The 17222-nt window shown below is 44.9% G+C and overlaps 1 protein-coding gene across 3 annotated transcripts in view; it reads left to right on the forward strand.

The window, feature by feature from the left end:
* PRDM16 (PR/SET domain 16) overlaps positions 1-17222 on the forward strand; it is a 282537-nt gene that overhangs the window by 254378 nt on the left and 10937 nt on the right. For 2 of the 3 annotated variants that reach the window (XM_082777087.1, XM_082777085.1), the window contains exons 9-12: positions 544-1945; positions 5648-5735; positions 9565-9734; positions 11642-11719. In XM_082777087.1, coding sequence (XP_082633213.1) covers positions 544-1945; positions 5648-5735; positions 9565-9734; positions 11642-11719 — 1738 coding nt within the window. The remainder of the gene's footprint in view (positions 1-543; positions 1946-5647; positions 5736-9564; positions 9735-11641; positions 11720-17222) is intronic. The other variant, XM_082777086.1, reaches the window with a different exon arrangement.

Below are 17222 nucleotides of genomic sequence, written 5' to 3' on the forward strand. Positions count from 1 at the left end.
GTACAGCATCCACCCCACTTCTAGCTGAACTGAGCTCTGGCTGGCCAAGTATTTATAGAACATCCCCATGGAGTGGTTACTTACTATTAATGGCATTAAAGAAAGGGTAGATTTGATTAAACGAGGCAAAGTTCTTCCCCTGCAGCCTTCAGTACTTCCTGCCATGCCAAGACTGGAGGGAAGGCAGGCTACAGTCCTTCGTCGACCTTTAAGGAGGGAGATCACTTTTCCCACATCCTTGCAAGCTAGAGAGACCAGATGGGCTCATTGGCCTCATTTTGTACAGGGGGAGCTGAAGCACAAAGAAACTTTGTGCCTAAAGGCATGTGGGGAAGCCTCAGCTGAAGACATTTGAAGCTGGGTTTCTAGAGATCCAGTCCAGCAGCATACAGCTTGCTGTTTATCTCCTCTGCCTCCAGGGAATCAGGATTTTAGGGGCAGGGTGAGAGGAGTGTGGGACGCTGATGAAGCTCCGAGTGAATTCCATGCAATTTCCTGTTAATTTCATATTGCTTTTGTTTTTGGTTTCTGTTGATGCTTTAGGTGAGGTCTGTCACAAATCCTACACGCAGTTCTCCAACCTCTGCCGTCACAAGCGGATGCACGCGGACTGTCGCACCCAGATCAAATGCAAGGACTGTGGCCAAATGTTCAGCACTACCTCCTCTCTCAACAAACACCGGCGCTTCTGCGAGGGCAAGAACCATTACAACCCGGGGGGAATCTTTGCCCCAGGCCTCCCCTTAACGCCCACTTCCATGATGGACAAGTCCAAGCCCTCTCCCAACCTCAACCACGCCAGCCTGGGGTTTAATGATTATTTTCCATCCCGACCCCACCCAGGGGGTCTTCCATTCTCACCTGCCCCCCCAGCGTTTCCTGCCCTCACTCCAGGATTCCCCGGGATTTTCCCACCGTCTCTGTACCCCAGGCCCCCCTTGTTACCACCCACACAACTGCTCAAAAGTCCCCTCAACCACACTCAAGACGCAAAGCTTCCGAGCCCCCTTGGGAACCCGGCACTTCCTCTGATTTCTGCAGTAAGCAACAGCAACCAGGCCGCTTCGGGAGAGGAGAAATGTGAAAGCAGCCTGGAAAACTCCTACCTGGAGAAGCTAAAAGCCAGGAACAGCGACATGTCCGACGGCAGTGACTTCGAGGATGTGAACACAACCACGGGCACAGACCTGGACACCACCACTGGCACCGGCTCCGACCTGGACAGCGACGCAGAGAGCGACAGGGACAAAACGAAAGATAAGAGCAAACAAATCGAGAGCAAACCAGACTTTGTCAGCAGCTCTGTGTCGGCAAGCTCCACCAACAATACCAGCGAGATCCCTCTCTTCTATTCTCAGCATTCCTTCTTTCCTCCCCCCGAAGAGCACCTGCTGCCCACCACAGGAGCAGCCAATGACTCTATTAAAGCCATCGCCTCCATTGCAGAGAAATATTTTGGGCCTGGCTTTATGGGGATGCAGGAGAAAAAGATGGGTTCACTCCCGTATCATTCCATGTTTCCGTTTCAGTTCCTCCCCAATTTCCCCCATTCCCTCTACCCTTTCACGGAGCGGACCCTCAATCACAACTTGCTGGTCAAGGCAGAACCAAAGTCACCCCGGGACCTCCACAAGGTGGGCAGCACCAGCTCGGAGTCGCCCTTCGATCTCACCACAAAGCCAAAAGAGATAAAGCCAATCCTGCCACCACCTAAGGTCCTGCCGGCCCCATCCTCAGGGGAAGAACAGCCACTGGATCTCAGCATTGGCAACCGCATCCGAGCCAGTCAGAACGGAGGAAGAGAGCCACGCAAAAACCACATTTATGGGGAGAGGAAACTAATGGCAAGTGAAGTCTTACCCAAGATTTCCCAGTCTCAGCTGCCTCAGCAACCATCCCTGCATTATGCTAAGCCATCACCCTTTTTCATGGACCCCATATACAGGTATTAACATACCCTGCCTTAATTTTTTTTCCTCTAATGAGCTCATTTTCTAGCTGACATCACAACCTGAGGCAGATCTGGATGTAGGTTGTTCAGAAAGAGCAGTGAAAATCTGATAAAGCTGACAGTATTTCTCTGTCCTTTGTCACAGCACGTTGAATTTCCTGAATGACAAGGGCTGAATAATTGAAAGGAGTACTCATAATCAATATGTATAAAGAACACATCTTTATTTTGATAAAGAAGAAACTTGGCCTATTTAAGGACTCTCCCACGAGCCAACACTAAGATGGCACTTCTGCTGGGGAAATTCCAGAGGTTTGATTCGATAAGAATGCAGAGTTCAGATGCCTCAGAGCCCGGGCTCTCATGGCTTGGGAATGAGTCAGGAGCCCTGGGAGCCTGCAAATACAGCTCTCCCACTCACTTCTTTGATGGCCTTTTGTGAGCCACTTCACCTTTTTCTCTCCCCGCCCCCCTTTTTCTTTCTAATTCCTTGGAGTTATTCAGTTCTTAGGAACTGCTGTTGCAGACCCAGGCTTTTGAAACATTTTTTAGTCTGGAGTAACGAGTACTGAGTAAGTGCATGGTAGCACATTATCTAGATGTGTCCCAGAAACGTTTCTTGCACAATCACCTTTCTTAGAAGATATGCAGGGGTTTCCAGTTTCCCTGTGAGTGGATGTTTTTGAGGAAGGCAGGTTTGTTGTGTCACTCCTAGAATAAGTCGTACGTGGAAGGCTTGTGTAAGGCAGAGTAGATGAAGTTGTCTAAGTGCCAGCTAAAATTCCAGAAAGAAAGAATTGAGAAGAAGCTGTAAAGGAAAGGTTTGGGTCTTCTGTTGTTGTAGGGCTGTTTATGGATTCTGTTTTCTAAAGTATAATTCTCTTGAGCTTTAAGGTGAGCATACCAGTGAGTTATATTGCCCCTGCAGGCACTGCCACTACCTTTGTTGTCTTCCTGCTGCTACCGAGACATCTTTGTCACATAGCAAACACCATTTGCTGGTTCTTAGCAAAGTCCAGCAAGAGGAGGTGTCCCAAACCAGTTTACTTTAGATATTAACATGGAATTAATGCTCTCTTAGGCTACATGAACTGCTTTATAACCACCCACTTCAGTACTCAGGTTTGGCCAGAGGGCTCCCCTGCTCAGTGCCTGCCCACGTTAGTGGCTTGCTCTCGAGTTAAACATGAATATTGTGCTGCAGGGCTGTGCAGTGAGCCCAGGGGTAGCCCATAGTGCTGGGAAGCTAATGGCAGTGCTGCAGAAGCCGGTGCTTTCTAGCACTGGAAAGACTCAGCGTCACCGCCGCGCGATTGTGTCAGCACCGGCACGGCTCGCCTGAGTGTTCAAAGGGCTGCGAGCAGCAACGGGTGGCGTGGCCTTCCCTGCTGGCTGGAAAAGCAAGCCAGGAGAACAGCACCTATGTCACTGCCTTGCTGCTATTGTATGCTTGATAACTGTGGGAAAAAATGATGTCAATGCCTAACGGGGCCAAGGAACTGTCAGCTGAGAGGAGGATTAGCGAGCCCTTGTTGCTTGCTATTAAGAAAGCGTCTCTCGCTTTGCCAGCGCTCTCAGGGTCGGTGCCGTGTTGGTTGCTTCCACGCTTACCATCTGTGATGGAAACGCTGCATCACAACCTGGGACGTGCAGAGTATTCTGTCTGGGGCCCATCGTGGTCATCTCCTGCTGGAAAAATAAGTAATGATGCAAATAGTCCGCTATTTGTTTTTGTAAAAAGTACTTCTGTGCAAAAATAAATGGGATAGGGAGGTAAAAGCGGAGAGTGAGCTTCGGATTCTGCCACCTCTGGGCATTCTCAGTAGGAAAGTTAAAATAACATGGGCTGAAAAAGCAGTTGCCAATTAAAATAGCAGCCTCGGGAAAACCGTAAAGGTCCAGAAGACAGATGGAAGTGAAGGATGGGGGCATCATTTGTTGCATTCCATGGGATGCATGTAGTTTTAGTAATACATTAAAATAGAAAGGCAGTGGTGGAGTCGCTTGCGAATCAGACTTCTGATGTAATGAGCTAAACAGCAGAGCTTCCAAGTCCCAGCTTAAAAAATATGGAAATATTTTGTTTCTAAACTTCTCTTTATCAGACTCTCTCACATCATTTGGCTCCTTCATTTTTCTCCCAAAGGCCACTTAAATCCTTGACATTTTCTCCTGGTGATATAATTTAATGCAGCCAGACAGCCTGAAATCAGAGCAGTTTTTAGCTCGGCCTTGTTAAGGTAACGTTCTCAGGCAGCGGCTGGGCAGAGCAGCCTAATCCCCGAGTCACGGCACTGCTCAGCTCTGACGGGGCTGCCCTGTGCTCCTGGCGTGTTCTCGCTGCTGGGAGATTGCTGGGAGATGGTGGGGCTGTGCGGATGCCATCACTTCTCCAAGGGCTTTGCGTCCCTGGTGCAGGTGGGGCCGGCTCACGGGGGTCCTAAGGGCGTCAGGGACAGCACAGCTCTGCTGGCAGGGTGTTGGGAGCTGCCTTTTGCTGCTGGGCCTCGTGTCAGGGAGAAACTTCCTACGTCTTGTTTTACAGGCTGCTGTTTTTCTGCAAACTCGTGCCCATCAAATCGCACACCTTCCCAAGCACAGTAATTACGGCTGCATTTCAAATCCAGCTCTTCTCTTTTCTTCTACCTAAGAGAAATTAAATGCAGATTAACTACAGTTCACTAAATAGCACTCTGCATGACTCTTCTTTTAAACTCTTTGGTAATTTGATCCACACACCAATCAGCTGAAACGCAGCAAAATAATTTGCTCTCATTTATGCTGGACTAATGTAGTTAAAATTACTCTTACTATTGGACTTCTGCTGGTTTAGCTGGGATGGACTCGGTTCCCGTAATTTAAAGATGCAGCTGCACTTACTGGAGCTGCTTTCAGACAACTTTCCCCCAGAGGACATTTCGGATTCTCTTTTTGGGTGATTCCAAACCATGGTTTTCCTGCAGGCGGGATACTTTCAGAAAGCAAAGCCAGCATTTCAAACACCCGAGCCTAACTTTAGGGCTGTTCCTGCACGGTGAGGTGCTGGAGCGGGGAGGACATGAATGAACCGCAGCGACGTGGGAAGAGCTGGGGTTCCTGACTCACTTCTGACATCGCCCACCAGTTCCTAACTTTTTAAACTGTTGTCCACATACGCTTGCCAAATAATGCAAATTATATCTCAGCTGCAAGGGAGGAAATAAATATGAAACACCTAATGATTTCAGCACACATGGGGCTGCAGAGTCTGGCCCGGTGTTAACTCTTAAGATAAAGACAAACTCTCAAAGAGAATTTGTTTCTGTGCAGTGGCTGCCTGCTGTGGACTCCAGAGCTTCTCCCACTAAAACATTGCTTTTGCTCTAAGTGTGATTTTTTTCACACAGTGGCATAAAAACCACTGTAGCAGAGCCGTTAGGTCTCATGTAGAAAGAGCAAAATGTTTTCTTTGTCATCCGTCTGGTGGCTGAAAAATACTGCCCAGAGCAGGAGATCAGTTTCATATCCCTGCCAGTACCTTTTGCCAGTAACGTTTGGGTCATCGTTTGTAGTATTTGGTAGAAGGGGGAGAGAGGCATTCGTGTCAATCGGAGAATAGCCTCATCTATATAATTTAAACACCTCTGCAAATGACTTGGCTGTTTCTTTCCTGCCTGTATCCCTGGAAGGTATGTAACCCTCTGTGTTGTTGTCCAGCAGGGTGGAGAAGCGGAAGGTGACGGACCCTGTGGGTGCCCTAAAGGAGAAGTACCTGCGACCCTCCCCGCTGCTATTCCACCCCCAGGTAAAAGCAGTAAAATTGTAACGCAGCGCAAGTCTCGTGCACCAGATTCTTTTCATCCAAGGGCCTGAATGGAAACTCCAGTATTTTCCACCAGTTACTTTTAAATACTTTTAATTGCATACCTAGTTTGAGGATGGTGGCAGTAATGTCTTGCTGTTGCTTTTGCATTAACAGAAGACCAGGGATAAGGTCTGGACAGCTCGTACAGGCTGCCAAACTTTCACATGCCAGAATGCCGACATAATTTTTTCATTGGAAACACCTGGTGCAGGCTTTTGCAGTGGTGCGAAGTGGAGAAAGACACTGAAGCATCTAGGCAGTAGCATTTTATACCTGCCCGACGCTCCCTTTACATCACTCAGAAAGTGTAAAAGTGGGGCGATGGTAATTGGAGTCCAGATCTACCTCCTGGGAAAGGTGGTGGTCAGCCCACGGTGCAGCCGTGCTGGGTCCTTAGTGCGCAGAGACTGTTCATGAGACTCAACCCCAGTTCACCAAAAAAACCCTTATATTTTAAGTGGTAGCTAAACTGTCCAGTGGTGAGGGTGGTGTTACTCTTGCCCTTGCTTCCTAACGCTAACGGTTCTGCCACAAGCTACCCGATGGCCTCTCGGTGTGACAGTCACCACCATCCTCTGTCGCTCCTGCCATGAGCACTTAGTGGGAGCTGAGCTCTGTGCTCATTATTCTGCTCTCCTTTATATTCACATGCATTGTTCTTGTCTGATAATGTTTCCCACCTTAGATAAATAACTCGCAGGTTTGTGAAAGCTGGATCCTGGTTGTTTTCACAGCTAAACTTAGTTTCTTCATTGTTTTGCATCAGCCTCAGAGTTTGGTTAACAACTTCCCCTGATTTTTCCTTCATACAGCCTGGATAATGGTGACAGGCTGGCCAGGAACATCCTGTGTTTGTGTGAGTTAGAATAGTGGGGATATCTGCCTGTAAAGAATCTGATAGCAGGGAGGAGCTAGCGCAGCAAAGCAACCCAACAAGACGATGAGAAACGTGCAGACCCTGAGCAGGGGCAAGCATTGGGTGGAAGGTTATTAACATTGTTCACGAAATCCTGACCACGTCCTCTTCCCATGGCAATGAAAAGATGTGGAAGGTCTGGTTATCTCTAACAGCTTATCACGCAGAATAGCCTAAAATTTACAATCACTCGAGCCTGAAACTTCCTGATAACTAAATTTTAATGAAGGGCTTACTGTGTAAAGATCACTCCATCTCGACAGCGGTTGTTCCCCTATTTAATCACTTAGATTTTTCAAATACTGAAGGTGAATGAGGGCAGGTCATTTGTTCAAGAATACATGAGCTTTTTACGTAGCAGATCCCCATCCAATATTATCCTGGATGTTTTCCTAAAAAAACTCACATTTTCAGGGGCTCCTGCTTCTGTCTTCTTCGTTAGGACCAACATCCATCCACCAGACGAATTAGAGGCCCCTCTACATGTGTTTCTCTCACTCAAAGCCCACGTCTGGTCTAAGTCTCTCCTTCTGTGAATAATTCCCCAGATCTCAGAGAGGGCCCTGGGTGAGAGGTGATTAAGCCAAAAGCTGTGATAAAGATTGAGCGTTCAGAAGATGCATGCTCTCTTAAAATGAATTTCAGGCACCTTTTATTTCTTACCCGGTCGTTGACAGTAGTTCCTCTGCTATGATGTGAGTTATTCCTACATTGTCTATTTTAAATGAAACTCTGGACAACATAAATAAATGGTGTAACTTTTTGATAACTTAATGGAAAACCTTTTCTCACCTGTTAAGTTTCTTTTCTTCTCCCCTTCTTTTTTATTATAACCAGGCAGTTGTTCCCTAAATAGCAAAGTGCCTTTACCACTGGAGAGGCTATGGCCGGTGTTTAGAATTTTAAAATAAGCCTACGGCTATCAAGCCAGCAAACATCTCTGACTAAGTGCCTAAAGAACAGGGCACAACAAAAGATATCTCCAGGTACTCCAGCAAAGGGCTGAGTGGCATAGCTCTGAAAGATCCGGATAGCATTTTAACGTGATGGTTTTGTTACATGACTGGCAGCTGGGGCAGAGCTTTTGCTGTAAATGATCAAGTAACCTTTTCAAGTGGCTGGCGCTAAGTATTACTTACTATTTATCATGGGCTGGGAGCCTCCAACTAAGGGGCTGTGGATCTATTATCGAGAAATGGGTTTTACTACTCCTCTTTTTTACAGCTTATGAATGGTTGTCAGCCTTCCACAATGTATTCTTTGGTGATTAAGACAACTTTTTTTTATAGTCATACATTTTAAACAATATCTTGGCTCTCTTCTACCCCCCGAGCCCAGTTTAATAAAGTGTAAACGTGCAAAAGGTCAGCCCTTCCTGTACAATAGAGCATCTAGTTTTGATATATGGCTTCCTACTGCCTTCCGCTCGCTCGCTGTCTCCCCGCTCGCTGTCTGACTCCGTCCCGGCTCCCACTGCCCCTCGCTCCCTCTCCCGGTGATGTCAGCCACAGCCAGGAGGCAGCTTTATGGCTTGCTTGTTTGTTTTAGCCCTGCTTCAGCTGGGTATCTCCAAAGTGCTCTCGAGAGTGCACAGAACTGAGCGCTGGAGATGTTAGTGTAGCCCTCTGAGTTGCTTTCTTGGATTTGGATTTCCTGTTTTGCGTTAATGAAAGTAAAAATGCTTTTTTGTTGTTGCTTTTGTTTTGGGGTTATTTTTTTAGATGTCCTTTTCTTTCCACGCAGACCGACTTTCTTCTTCCTTTTTTTGCTTTCCCCTCCTGCCATTTCTCCAGGTTTTTCCCTTTCTCCCCGTTTCTGGTCCGGTTTAATCCCCGTGTGTGTGAGATCGGGGCTCTGCTGAGTCACAGAAACTCGAGCTGGGAGGGGTGCACAGGAGCCCTGTGCTCGTGTCCCCTCTCCAGGCCTGTTTGCCTCCCGCTCCCCTGCAGACAGGTTTTGCTGTGCAGACTGTGGTCCTCCTAAGCACAGGTCATCCAGCTGCTGCTCACTTCTGTTTTACTTTGGCTGGCATTTCTTCTCCTGCCAGGAATTTGGCCATCCTTCCGTCACCTTTACTGACTTCTGAACCTTTCTTACCTGTAATTAACACGTTGGCCCCTTACCCACACAAGCTCTCCATGGACACCCTCGGTCCTGAGCCTGATCCTCCTCACACCTCTCCAGCTGCTGCCTCCTCCCTGGGGCTCCAGCCCCAGCTCTGTGGCCGGCAGTTCCCATTCCCCTGCTCTCTCCCTCTGCACTTTGGCCAGGATCCTCCTGCCCCAAATCTCCCTGTCCTCTCCCGCCTGGGGCCTCCTGCCTGCGTGCCCCATGCTCGCTGCTGCTCGCCCTCTGAGCCAGAGTGAGCCTGACGTGTGTGTGTGAGGAGTGAAAGCTCCTCGCTTCCCGAGGCTGCCTGGTTTGGGGGAGAAGAGGGGTTGGGCTGTGACTTCTGCGCTCAGCAGCTGACCACGCTGTCTGAATTTCGGTGTCATCCCCGGGGAAAGGGAAGCCGAGTGTATCCTGAGACAGTTTGTAATCTGACATGCTGAAGGTAAACACAAGCACGCTGCAGAAGGTTAAAAAGTTTTTTAATTTCTACAATCTGATGGTTACAGCCTGGCTTTGTCAGCTGTACCTTTTCTGAATCCTCTGAAGCCGATACACTGATCTCTCTTTCCTGGCTGGATTCAGTGACTCCGTTTCACGCTGTGCTGCTAGCTCCTGAGAATAAGAGCAAACATCAGCACCAGGCTCTGAGCACCATGCTAGTGCTAAAAGACATGTTTTATGCATCCAAGATTGTTCTTCCTGTGGATTTTAATGACACGAGGTCTTGCCTTGTACTTGCAGATGTCAGCCATAGAAACAATGACAGAGAAACTGGAGAGTTTCGCAGCCATGAAGGCAGACTCCGGCACTTCCCTGCAGCCCCTTCCTCATCACCCTTTCAACTTTCGATCTCCGCCGCCCACGCTCTCCGACCCCATCCTGCGCAAGGGCAAGGAGCGCTACACCTGCAGGTAAGGGCCTCGGCACCACCGCAGCAGCGGGAGCATTCTCCACGTGTGTCGAGGCACAGAGCAACATCACAGCAACATCATCGGGCACAGGGCAACTTCACATGGTCATCCGCACTGTCTGGGTACGGGTGGGCAGGAAAAACAAGAAGCAGCGGAATTAGAACAGAGCGTGCTGATGACTAATTCACTCTGAAATAGCTTGTTTTGTCTGGTAGAAAATCAGCATCTTCTATTTTCTTTGTAATTTTTAATAACCTTGAGAGCAGATCTGGAGATTCTCAAGCAAACAGAGTTCTCCAAGCCAAGTCTCTTGTGTGTGGTAGCAAATGCCACAGTTTCCAGTGTAAATTCATTACAATCTCAGCTATGCAAGAAAAAAGTGGAACTTTAAAAACAGCATGCAGTAAGCCTCTCTTTTCAGACACAACTTTATCCCCAGGAGTACTTACGTATCCATTGCAGCTATCAGAGCGTATCACCAAGGGAATAGAAACCTGTATCTGCTTACACAGCTTTACCTGCAAGTACCAGAGGTTCTTGTGATGGCTCCTGCTTCATTTTTCTTGGGGGCAGTAAGTGGGCACAGATTTTGCTTGATGCATCTCTTGTGTTCTACTGCCTCAAGAGCTCTGGGCTCAAATTTCAGTTGTGGATTCAGAAATGTGAGGCTTGTAGCTCCAATAGGGACTAAATTTATATTTAGATATACAGTAGCAAATTAACATTTGGATTTTCATGATTGATTAATGCTCCCATTAACTATTCATTTTAAGGACATTTGAAGGTGCTGAATGCCTCTGAAATTAAGAAAGTCTGCCCATATTTTCCTCCTACAACATTAAGCATCGGGCTTCACAGACACAGGACATAACCTTCCCTCCTGAGTATTTTATTTCCCAATTAATGTTTTTATTTATACCTCCCTTCCTTTTGAGTTTTCTCTGAATCAGATTTATTGTGGATCCCAGTTCATTCTCTTATTTTATTTTATGTTGCTGCATTTCCTTATTCTAAGCAGACTGTCAGAGTCCCAGCAGTATATCCTGATAACAGCAGTGCAATGCTGCAGCATTTATCTAGAAGTGAATGCTATGAATTCTGGGGATGACCAAGTAGATTCTGCATGATAAACAACTAAATAAGAATATAAAGGAGATCTGTAAAAATCTCAAGTGGTGGGCAGTCAGTGATTAACCACTCTGTCCTCATGCAGGAATGAGGCAGTATCAAATAAAGTTAGGAGTGACAGGCTGAAACAAGCCGGAGATTCTTTTGGACACAACACAATTCAGCAGAGGAGCTCACTGCTATAGGAAGCTGAGGATGTCAAAAGCGTCTGTGCATTCATGAAGCTTTTAGAAAAATAGATGGAAGAAGTTCAGCAAAACTGTGTTGAGTGCAACTGCTCAACTTTAGGCTCAGAAGGATCTGCAAGTTCAGATTACCAGAAGCTGGGAGAATGTACTGGGGATTTGTCAGTGCATCCTTTCTTTGTTCTTATATGCTTCCCCAGGCCTCCAAGATAAGCCACTAAGTAAGTCAGAATTTGGGTCTGAACCAAGCCTTCCTATAATAGGCATTTGATTTATTTTTTTCCTGCCCTTCCCAGTGTTGCAGCATTATTGACTGCTGTTCTGTGTCTGGTGGAAATGGGTTCCACCAGTGTCTCAGCACCACAAATGCTGTTATTCTGGGGTGGACGTCACGCTGTTAGTTCTTGCTTCCACATCTCCTGCCCTCAGAACATATGTGCCCAGAGTTATAAATGCACAAAGTAATTTTCTTATTTGGGGAACGGTATCAAAACAAGTGAGAGAGATAGCAACTGGTGATACAGTGTTTTTAATTTTGGTCTCATGTGGCAGAGCTTTCATGCACTGATGGTTACTTTGGCTTTCACTGTCTAGGTACTGTGGTAAGATCTTCCCACGCTCAGCAAATCTGACAAGACATCTGCGGACACACACTGGAGAACAGCCCTACAGGTGATGTTGTCCCCCAGATACTGCCCCTTTCCAAACACGCTCCTCATTCACCACTCTTTTTTTTTTTTTCCTTTCTGTAAAGTTGTGCCAACATAATGCTGCAGTCCTGTAGCATTACATATAGTGATTCATAGGATTGTATATTATGTGTACCAGCCAAAAATAATCGGGCTTGGCAGCTTGAAGATAGACACTTAACTTATATTTAGATGTATGCTGGCAAATGAGTGGTCTGATTTCCAGTGTTGTTTAACACTCACATTAACCATTCATCTCAAGGACAGCTGAAGGTGCTGAATGTCTCTGAAAATCAGGCTGTTTTGAAGGGCTTGCCAGTAAATTAACTGCTGGATCTAGCTAGATTTTTTTTTTTTCTTTTCCTAATGCATGTCAGAGGTGCCTGGAGTAGTAGATCAAAAAAAAAAAAAGCCCTGTGGTATACGTGTTTTAAAATCTGAGTTAGGTAGTGTTCCAACTTAAGTGGCAAAGTTTAAAAAGAGTGATCAGAGGGTGGGAATTCAGACACTGTTTGATTTAGTTAGGTGTCTAAGGTAGAAGCCTGTACTATTTTCTTCTAGTTATGGACATAAAAGTCTGATTTTACACTGCAGTTTGGGTTGTGTATAGACAAAAGGGCACGTAGAGGCACATTTATAGAAAATCAAGGCAGTGCATTCCAGCCTGGGCATTGGACTCTCCTAAAGGGACTCCTGTTTAAGCGAGTCTTTTAGATTTCAATAAACCTCACGAGCAAATATATGTAAGTATGTGTGAGTATATGTATGAAGGATCATTTGTCATGGAATATTTTTGCCCAATATTTTCTCTTAGTGTTTTGCAGTCAGTTTCAAAAAAACTTTGGCCAAAAATATGCTTAGGTTCATTTCTTTTTAGAATAGTATATGAGCAAACCTGAATGAATGATGAATAGAGAGCTCACTGAAAATCAAGCATTGTGTTTTCCATAACATGAGTAAGTGTTTTGCATGTTGTCAAACAGTAGTAACAATTTGAACAATTTCATTTTTGGTAGCTAATGTTATGGTATTTCCATACACAGTCATAAGTTCACAACAAAGCTAATGTAACAGTTATTATATAAAGAGAAACAAACAAATTTATGAGCAGCAAAAGGCCATCTGGTCAAATATATCAAATTTTTATGCTTAGTTTAACTTAAGAAGCCACTTTCTCCCACATTGTAATCCCAGGTACATACAGAGTCAATTTTTTTTTTCTTCCATATGGAGTCATACAGAATTCTGAGTGTAGACATTAGGTAAATTAAAAATAATAAAAAAAACCTCTCCGAAGCAGACATATATTTTGGAACCATTCCCTGGTCTTCTGATTTTTCAGTTGCGTTATTTGATATGCCTTGAATGAATGCTGTGTATTCACCATACACCCCTGTCTGAGTAGAATGCTCACTCCCAATTATTCAGAGATTGTTAGTCCAGTTTTCTTCCAAAAAAGGAGACTTGCAACTTAACAAAGGTTAGGAAAATACAGATTTATTTGATCTGGTCTTCTCCCAGAAAATGGCCCGTGTGTTTTTTTTTGCAATAGAGGTTTGACTTCTGGACAATGTTGCATTATAATAGCACTCCTGAGAGTTAGTGCTACATTTACAGAAGAGCTTAATTGTCATTGATTTTCTTTTGCTCTCAGAGAACCGAGATTTTAACTTTAGCAGCAGTAATTGTTTTGAGAGCTTGTTTTCAAAGTGTCAACTTTATGCAGGTAAAAGCAGGTTGCTGATTTTTCAGTGTTTTATTGATGTCTTGCTTATAACTTTTCATTTGATTGTTTAAAAGTGTTGTGTTTTGTTGTTTTTTTTCTGTTGACTCCGTCAGTGTTGGAGTTTGTTAAAATATAAATTAAAATGTTCATAAAACTACTACACACTGACCAAATGTCCACATATAGATTAAGAAACATTCAGGGCAGAAAATCAGATGCTTTGTTTTTTGATTTCTGATTGTCACTGATAAGTGGTGTGGCTTTTACAAAGTCATTTGAAGTCACTAGCTGTCTATTTAATTAGGCATAAGGTAGGAATAAATAGTAAATGAGCAATATGAAGGTCAATTAATTCGTATTGAAAAGGGAAAATGCTACATGTTTTTGGAGAGAGAAATAACTGCTAAGGCACTGTGCTTTCTAAAAATGAGTGATTTGAAATGGCTTAAAGGCAACATGCTATACCATAGAATTAGACACAATTCCTTCCATTTTTCTATAAAATTCAAAAGTATGTACTGCAAAACCCAATGGTAAAAAGGACTATGAAGCTTAGAACTGCGTCTTTCAGAGAAATGCAAACTAACTCGGGCTTGTTGTGAGATCATGTCAGACTTACGTGGCAGCTCAAGTTGTGCAGAGCAGGAGCTTGTTGTCCTTCCGAGGTTACAAAGCAAAATGCAGGCAAGGCAATTTTTAATGAAGCTCCTTATGCTTGGCACACATGAACATAAGGGCATACTGTAGCTGTGAGTTTGCTTCTTGTTTTTGTTTTCATGCCTGGAATCACAGAATCACACAAACTACATAAATCTTGGACTGAGAACAACTAAGAGCTACTCGATGCAGAAAGGCTTTTTTTTTCTTCTTCTTTCAAATGTCCATTCCCTCCAGGATGCCATCTAATTGATTCTTGAATTACACCCAGTCCTTAAGCACTGCCTGTAAGGCTGTGATTCCTCCTATAAAGATGTGCTTCCTGACGTCTGTTTTGAATTTGTTTTTCTTTAATTTCCTTTTAGGCCCCCGTGTCCTGTTATCTGCATTAAGCTGAAACTAACAACTAAAGCTGACATCTACCCTGGCATTTCAGATTGCACACAGTTCAATATGAATCTCTTCTCTCTCATTTTCTTTTCTTTTTCTTCTTTTTTTTTTTTTTTTTTAATGTAGGCTAAATTCATCCCTGCTGTAAGTGCGCTTGGTATTTAGGAAGAGTCACTGTCCTTGTGTTTTATGCTTTGTGACTGTAATTCTGTTTTACATTTTAATTTTATTTTTTTAATTTTGCAAGTGCAGTCACGCTATTGAAACTTCAAGATGTATGTTACCAAATGCCTTACCGTCATCTCTGCAGTGTTACCAAACTGTCTTTTTCGTAGGACGATTAGCTCAGTTACTCATTTTTACGCTGTTTGCTGTCTGTTTTTCCCCTTCCCGTTGTTTGTCATACCGAGCATCCAGGTTGCCTCCAGCTCTGACTTAGCCCAGTCTGCTGTTCCTTAGAGCTCCCACGTTCCAGTTTTGGCTCCTTCTTAGCTCTCCTTCAATCCTGCTTTGTATTTTTGTAGCCTATTGGTGTGTTACTTTAAACCGATAAGTAAGAAATTTTACTAGCATTTTGTCAGTCTGTTTACAAAGTAAATACAGCTTCTTTTGAGCTTTATTCTTCTCCCGCCTCTGTGTTCACCTCTTCCCCGAATTTAAGTTGGTTCCTCTGTCTGGGTCATTTATTTAGATTAAAACCAGCAGAGATCCAAGCACCGACCCCTCTGGGACCACAAATAATACAGTACGTCTCCCTCGTCCCTTTACTTTCAGACGTTAGATATTGCTCCTTTCCAATGCCCCTCTGTTTTCTATTTTTTTAACAAGCTCTTTATCCTTTCTCTGGATCTGAACCTGGATCCACATAGCTCATAGTTAGAGCGAGGACCTGTCAAAGGGAACTTTTCAAAGACTTCCTGAACATCTAAATAAATTGACATACGGGAGGCCAGATCTCTCTTGCCTTGCTCATGCGAGCACTGCCTTTGAAGTCCCTGGAGCTGCCGGCGTGAGTGATGGGCGCGGGGTACCCGGGGCAGCCACACGCGCTCGGAGCCCCGACGCTCCCCTCGTGCCCGGCCCGCGGCAGCACAAAGCTGGACCGAGGAGGGCAGGTTTGAGGAAGAGGGAAAGAACTGTGTGGGAAAAGCAACCCGGAGTGAGCAAAGGTGTGTCTCGAGGTGGGATCAGCAGTGATCTGATCTAGAAATATTTCCTGCTTACGAGGTGCGGACAGGCAGGGAGGGAAAACCAGAGCATCAGCAGAGAGGAGGGAGCTGGTGGTACAGTATTGGTAGAATCAGCTGTGCAAAGCTGCTTAGGAAAACCCCACAGCATAAGAAGGATATTGGGTACTTGTTTTGCACAGTGCAGTTTTCTGAAATGCTGAACAGCAGAAGCCTGGCAGCTCATGAAATCAGATTCGTTGGGTGCTAGCAGGTAGGGGCAGAGTAAGAGCTGGAAATCCATGCACGTTTACCTTGTCAGTATATAAACTGCTCGTCCAGTTGATGCTCAAATAATGTTTTGTCTTCTGTGGTTGTTCAGTTCACATTTTTTGAAAAAACAAAACAAAACTTTTCAAGTCCGAGAAAACTGTGGTTTAATATGAGATTTGCCTTTATTCCTATGTTAATAATAATAAAGGTTCATTATTTGAGATATCTTAATATTTTTCAGTGATTCAACACTAGGAAATTCAGAGGTGGACATGGAATCCATAAATACATTCAGAGAGTGTTTCATAAATGTATCTCTGCTATTTCCAAAAATAATAGCAATTTGGTTTTAGAGAGCAAATAAAAATCACAGCTGTAACACATCTGGAAATTGTGTGTATGTTTCACAATATACATTTTTTACACTTGCACCCCCTTCTCGCATTTGAATCTGTTGTGTTTGCAGGAAAACGATACCATGTCCTTACTGTCAAGGCAAATCTGGCTTCACACCTGAATGAGAGAAGCCCAGGACACATTTGTGTGCCCTGTTCGAGCAGTGGGGTAATGGCAGTCCTAAAGCATGAACACCTTGGCCCACCGTCGTTGTGCCTTATCAGATGGTAGCTCAGTGGGACAAGTTCTGCTCTTCGAGCAGTTCAGCTAAAGCAAGTGGTTTTGTGCAGGAATTCCGGTTTTTCTTTTGTCCCATAAGTTTGTGGGATTTGCAAAGGTCTGCAGTGGGGAAGGGATTCTGCTTCCCGTGAGTTTGGAAGCACAGCCATGAGGAAAGCAGTTTTGCTGAGGTACAAATGATGTATTTAATAGGAGACCTAACGAGGGACTCAGGTTGGTTCAAAGAGTTAATTTTCTGTAGCTGTAGTCCTGAAACTTTTCACTGCGGCTCGAAGCTGCCCTCTTCTGTACAGCAGCTGCAGTGGTGCCAGCGCTGGGAGGGAGAGCAGAGGTCCGAGCTCACAGCATCGGGGTTTACAAAAGCCTTGCTTTTATTCTGGGGGAATCTGAGTCCAGAGAGGGGGATGGCAACTTTGAAGAAGCTTCCAACACATCTACTGTGGTTCCTGCCGAGGGATTTTTCAGAGACAACATTTCTTCGCTCAGCAGCTTCCCTAAGCATTCTGGCTTGGCTCCTTACACTGCACATTTTTTTCACCAGAAACCAAATATTTGCTACATAGGAGTAAATCTTACCCTGTTTGGAAGCTAGAGTGTATTTCTTGGGAGCTATTGTACTGTAATAATAACCATAATTG

The sequence above is a fragment of the Aythya marila genome (assembly GCF_965140915.1).
Source record: "Aythya marila genome assembly, chromosome: 21".
NCBI classification, from domain to species: domain Eukaryota; kingdom Metazoa; phylum Chordata; class Aves; order Anseriformes; family Anatidae; genus Aythya; species Aythya marila.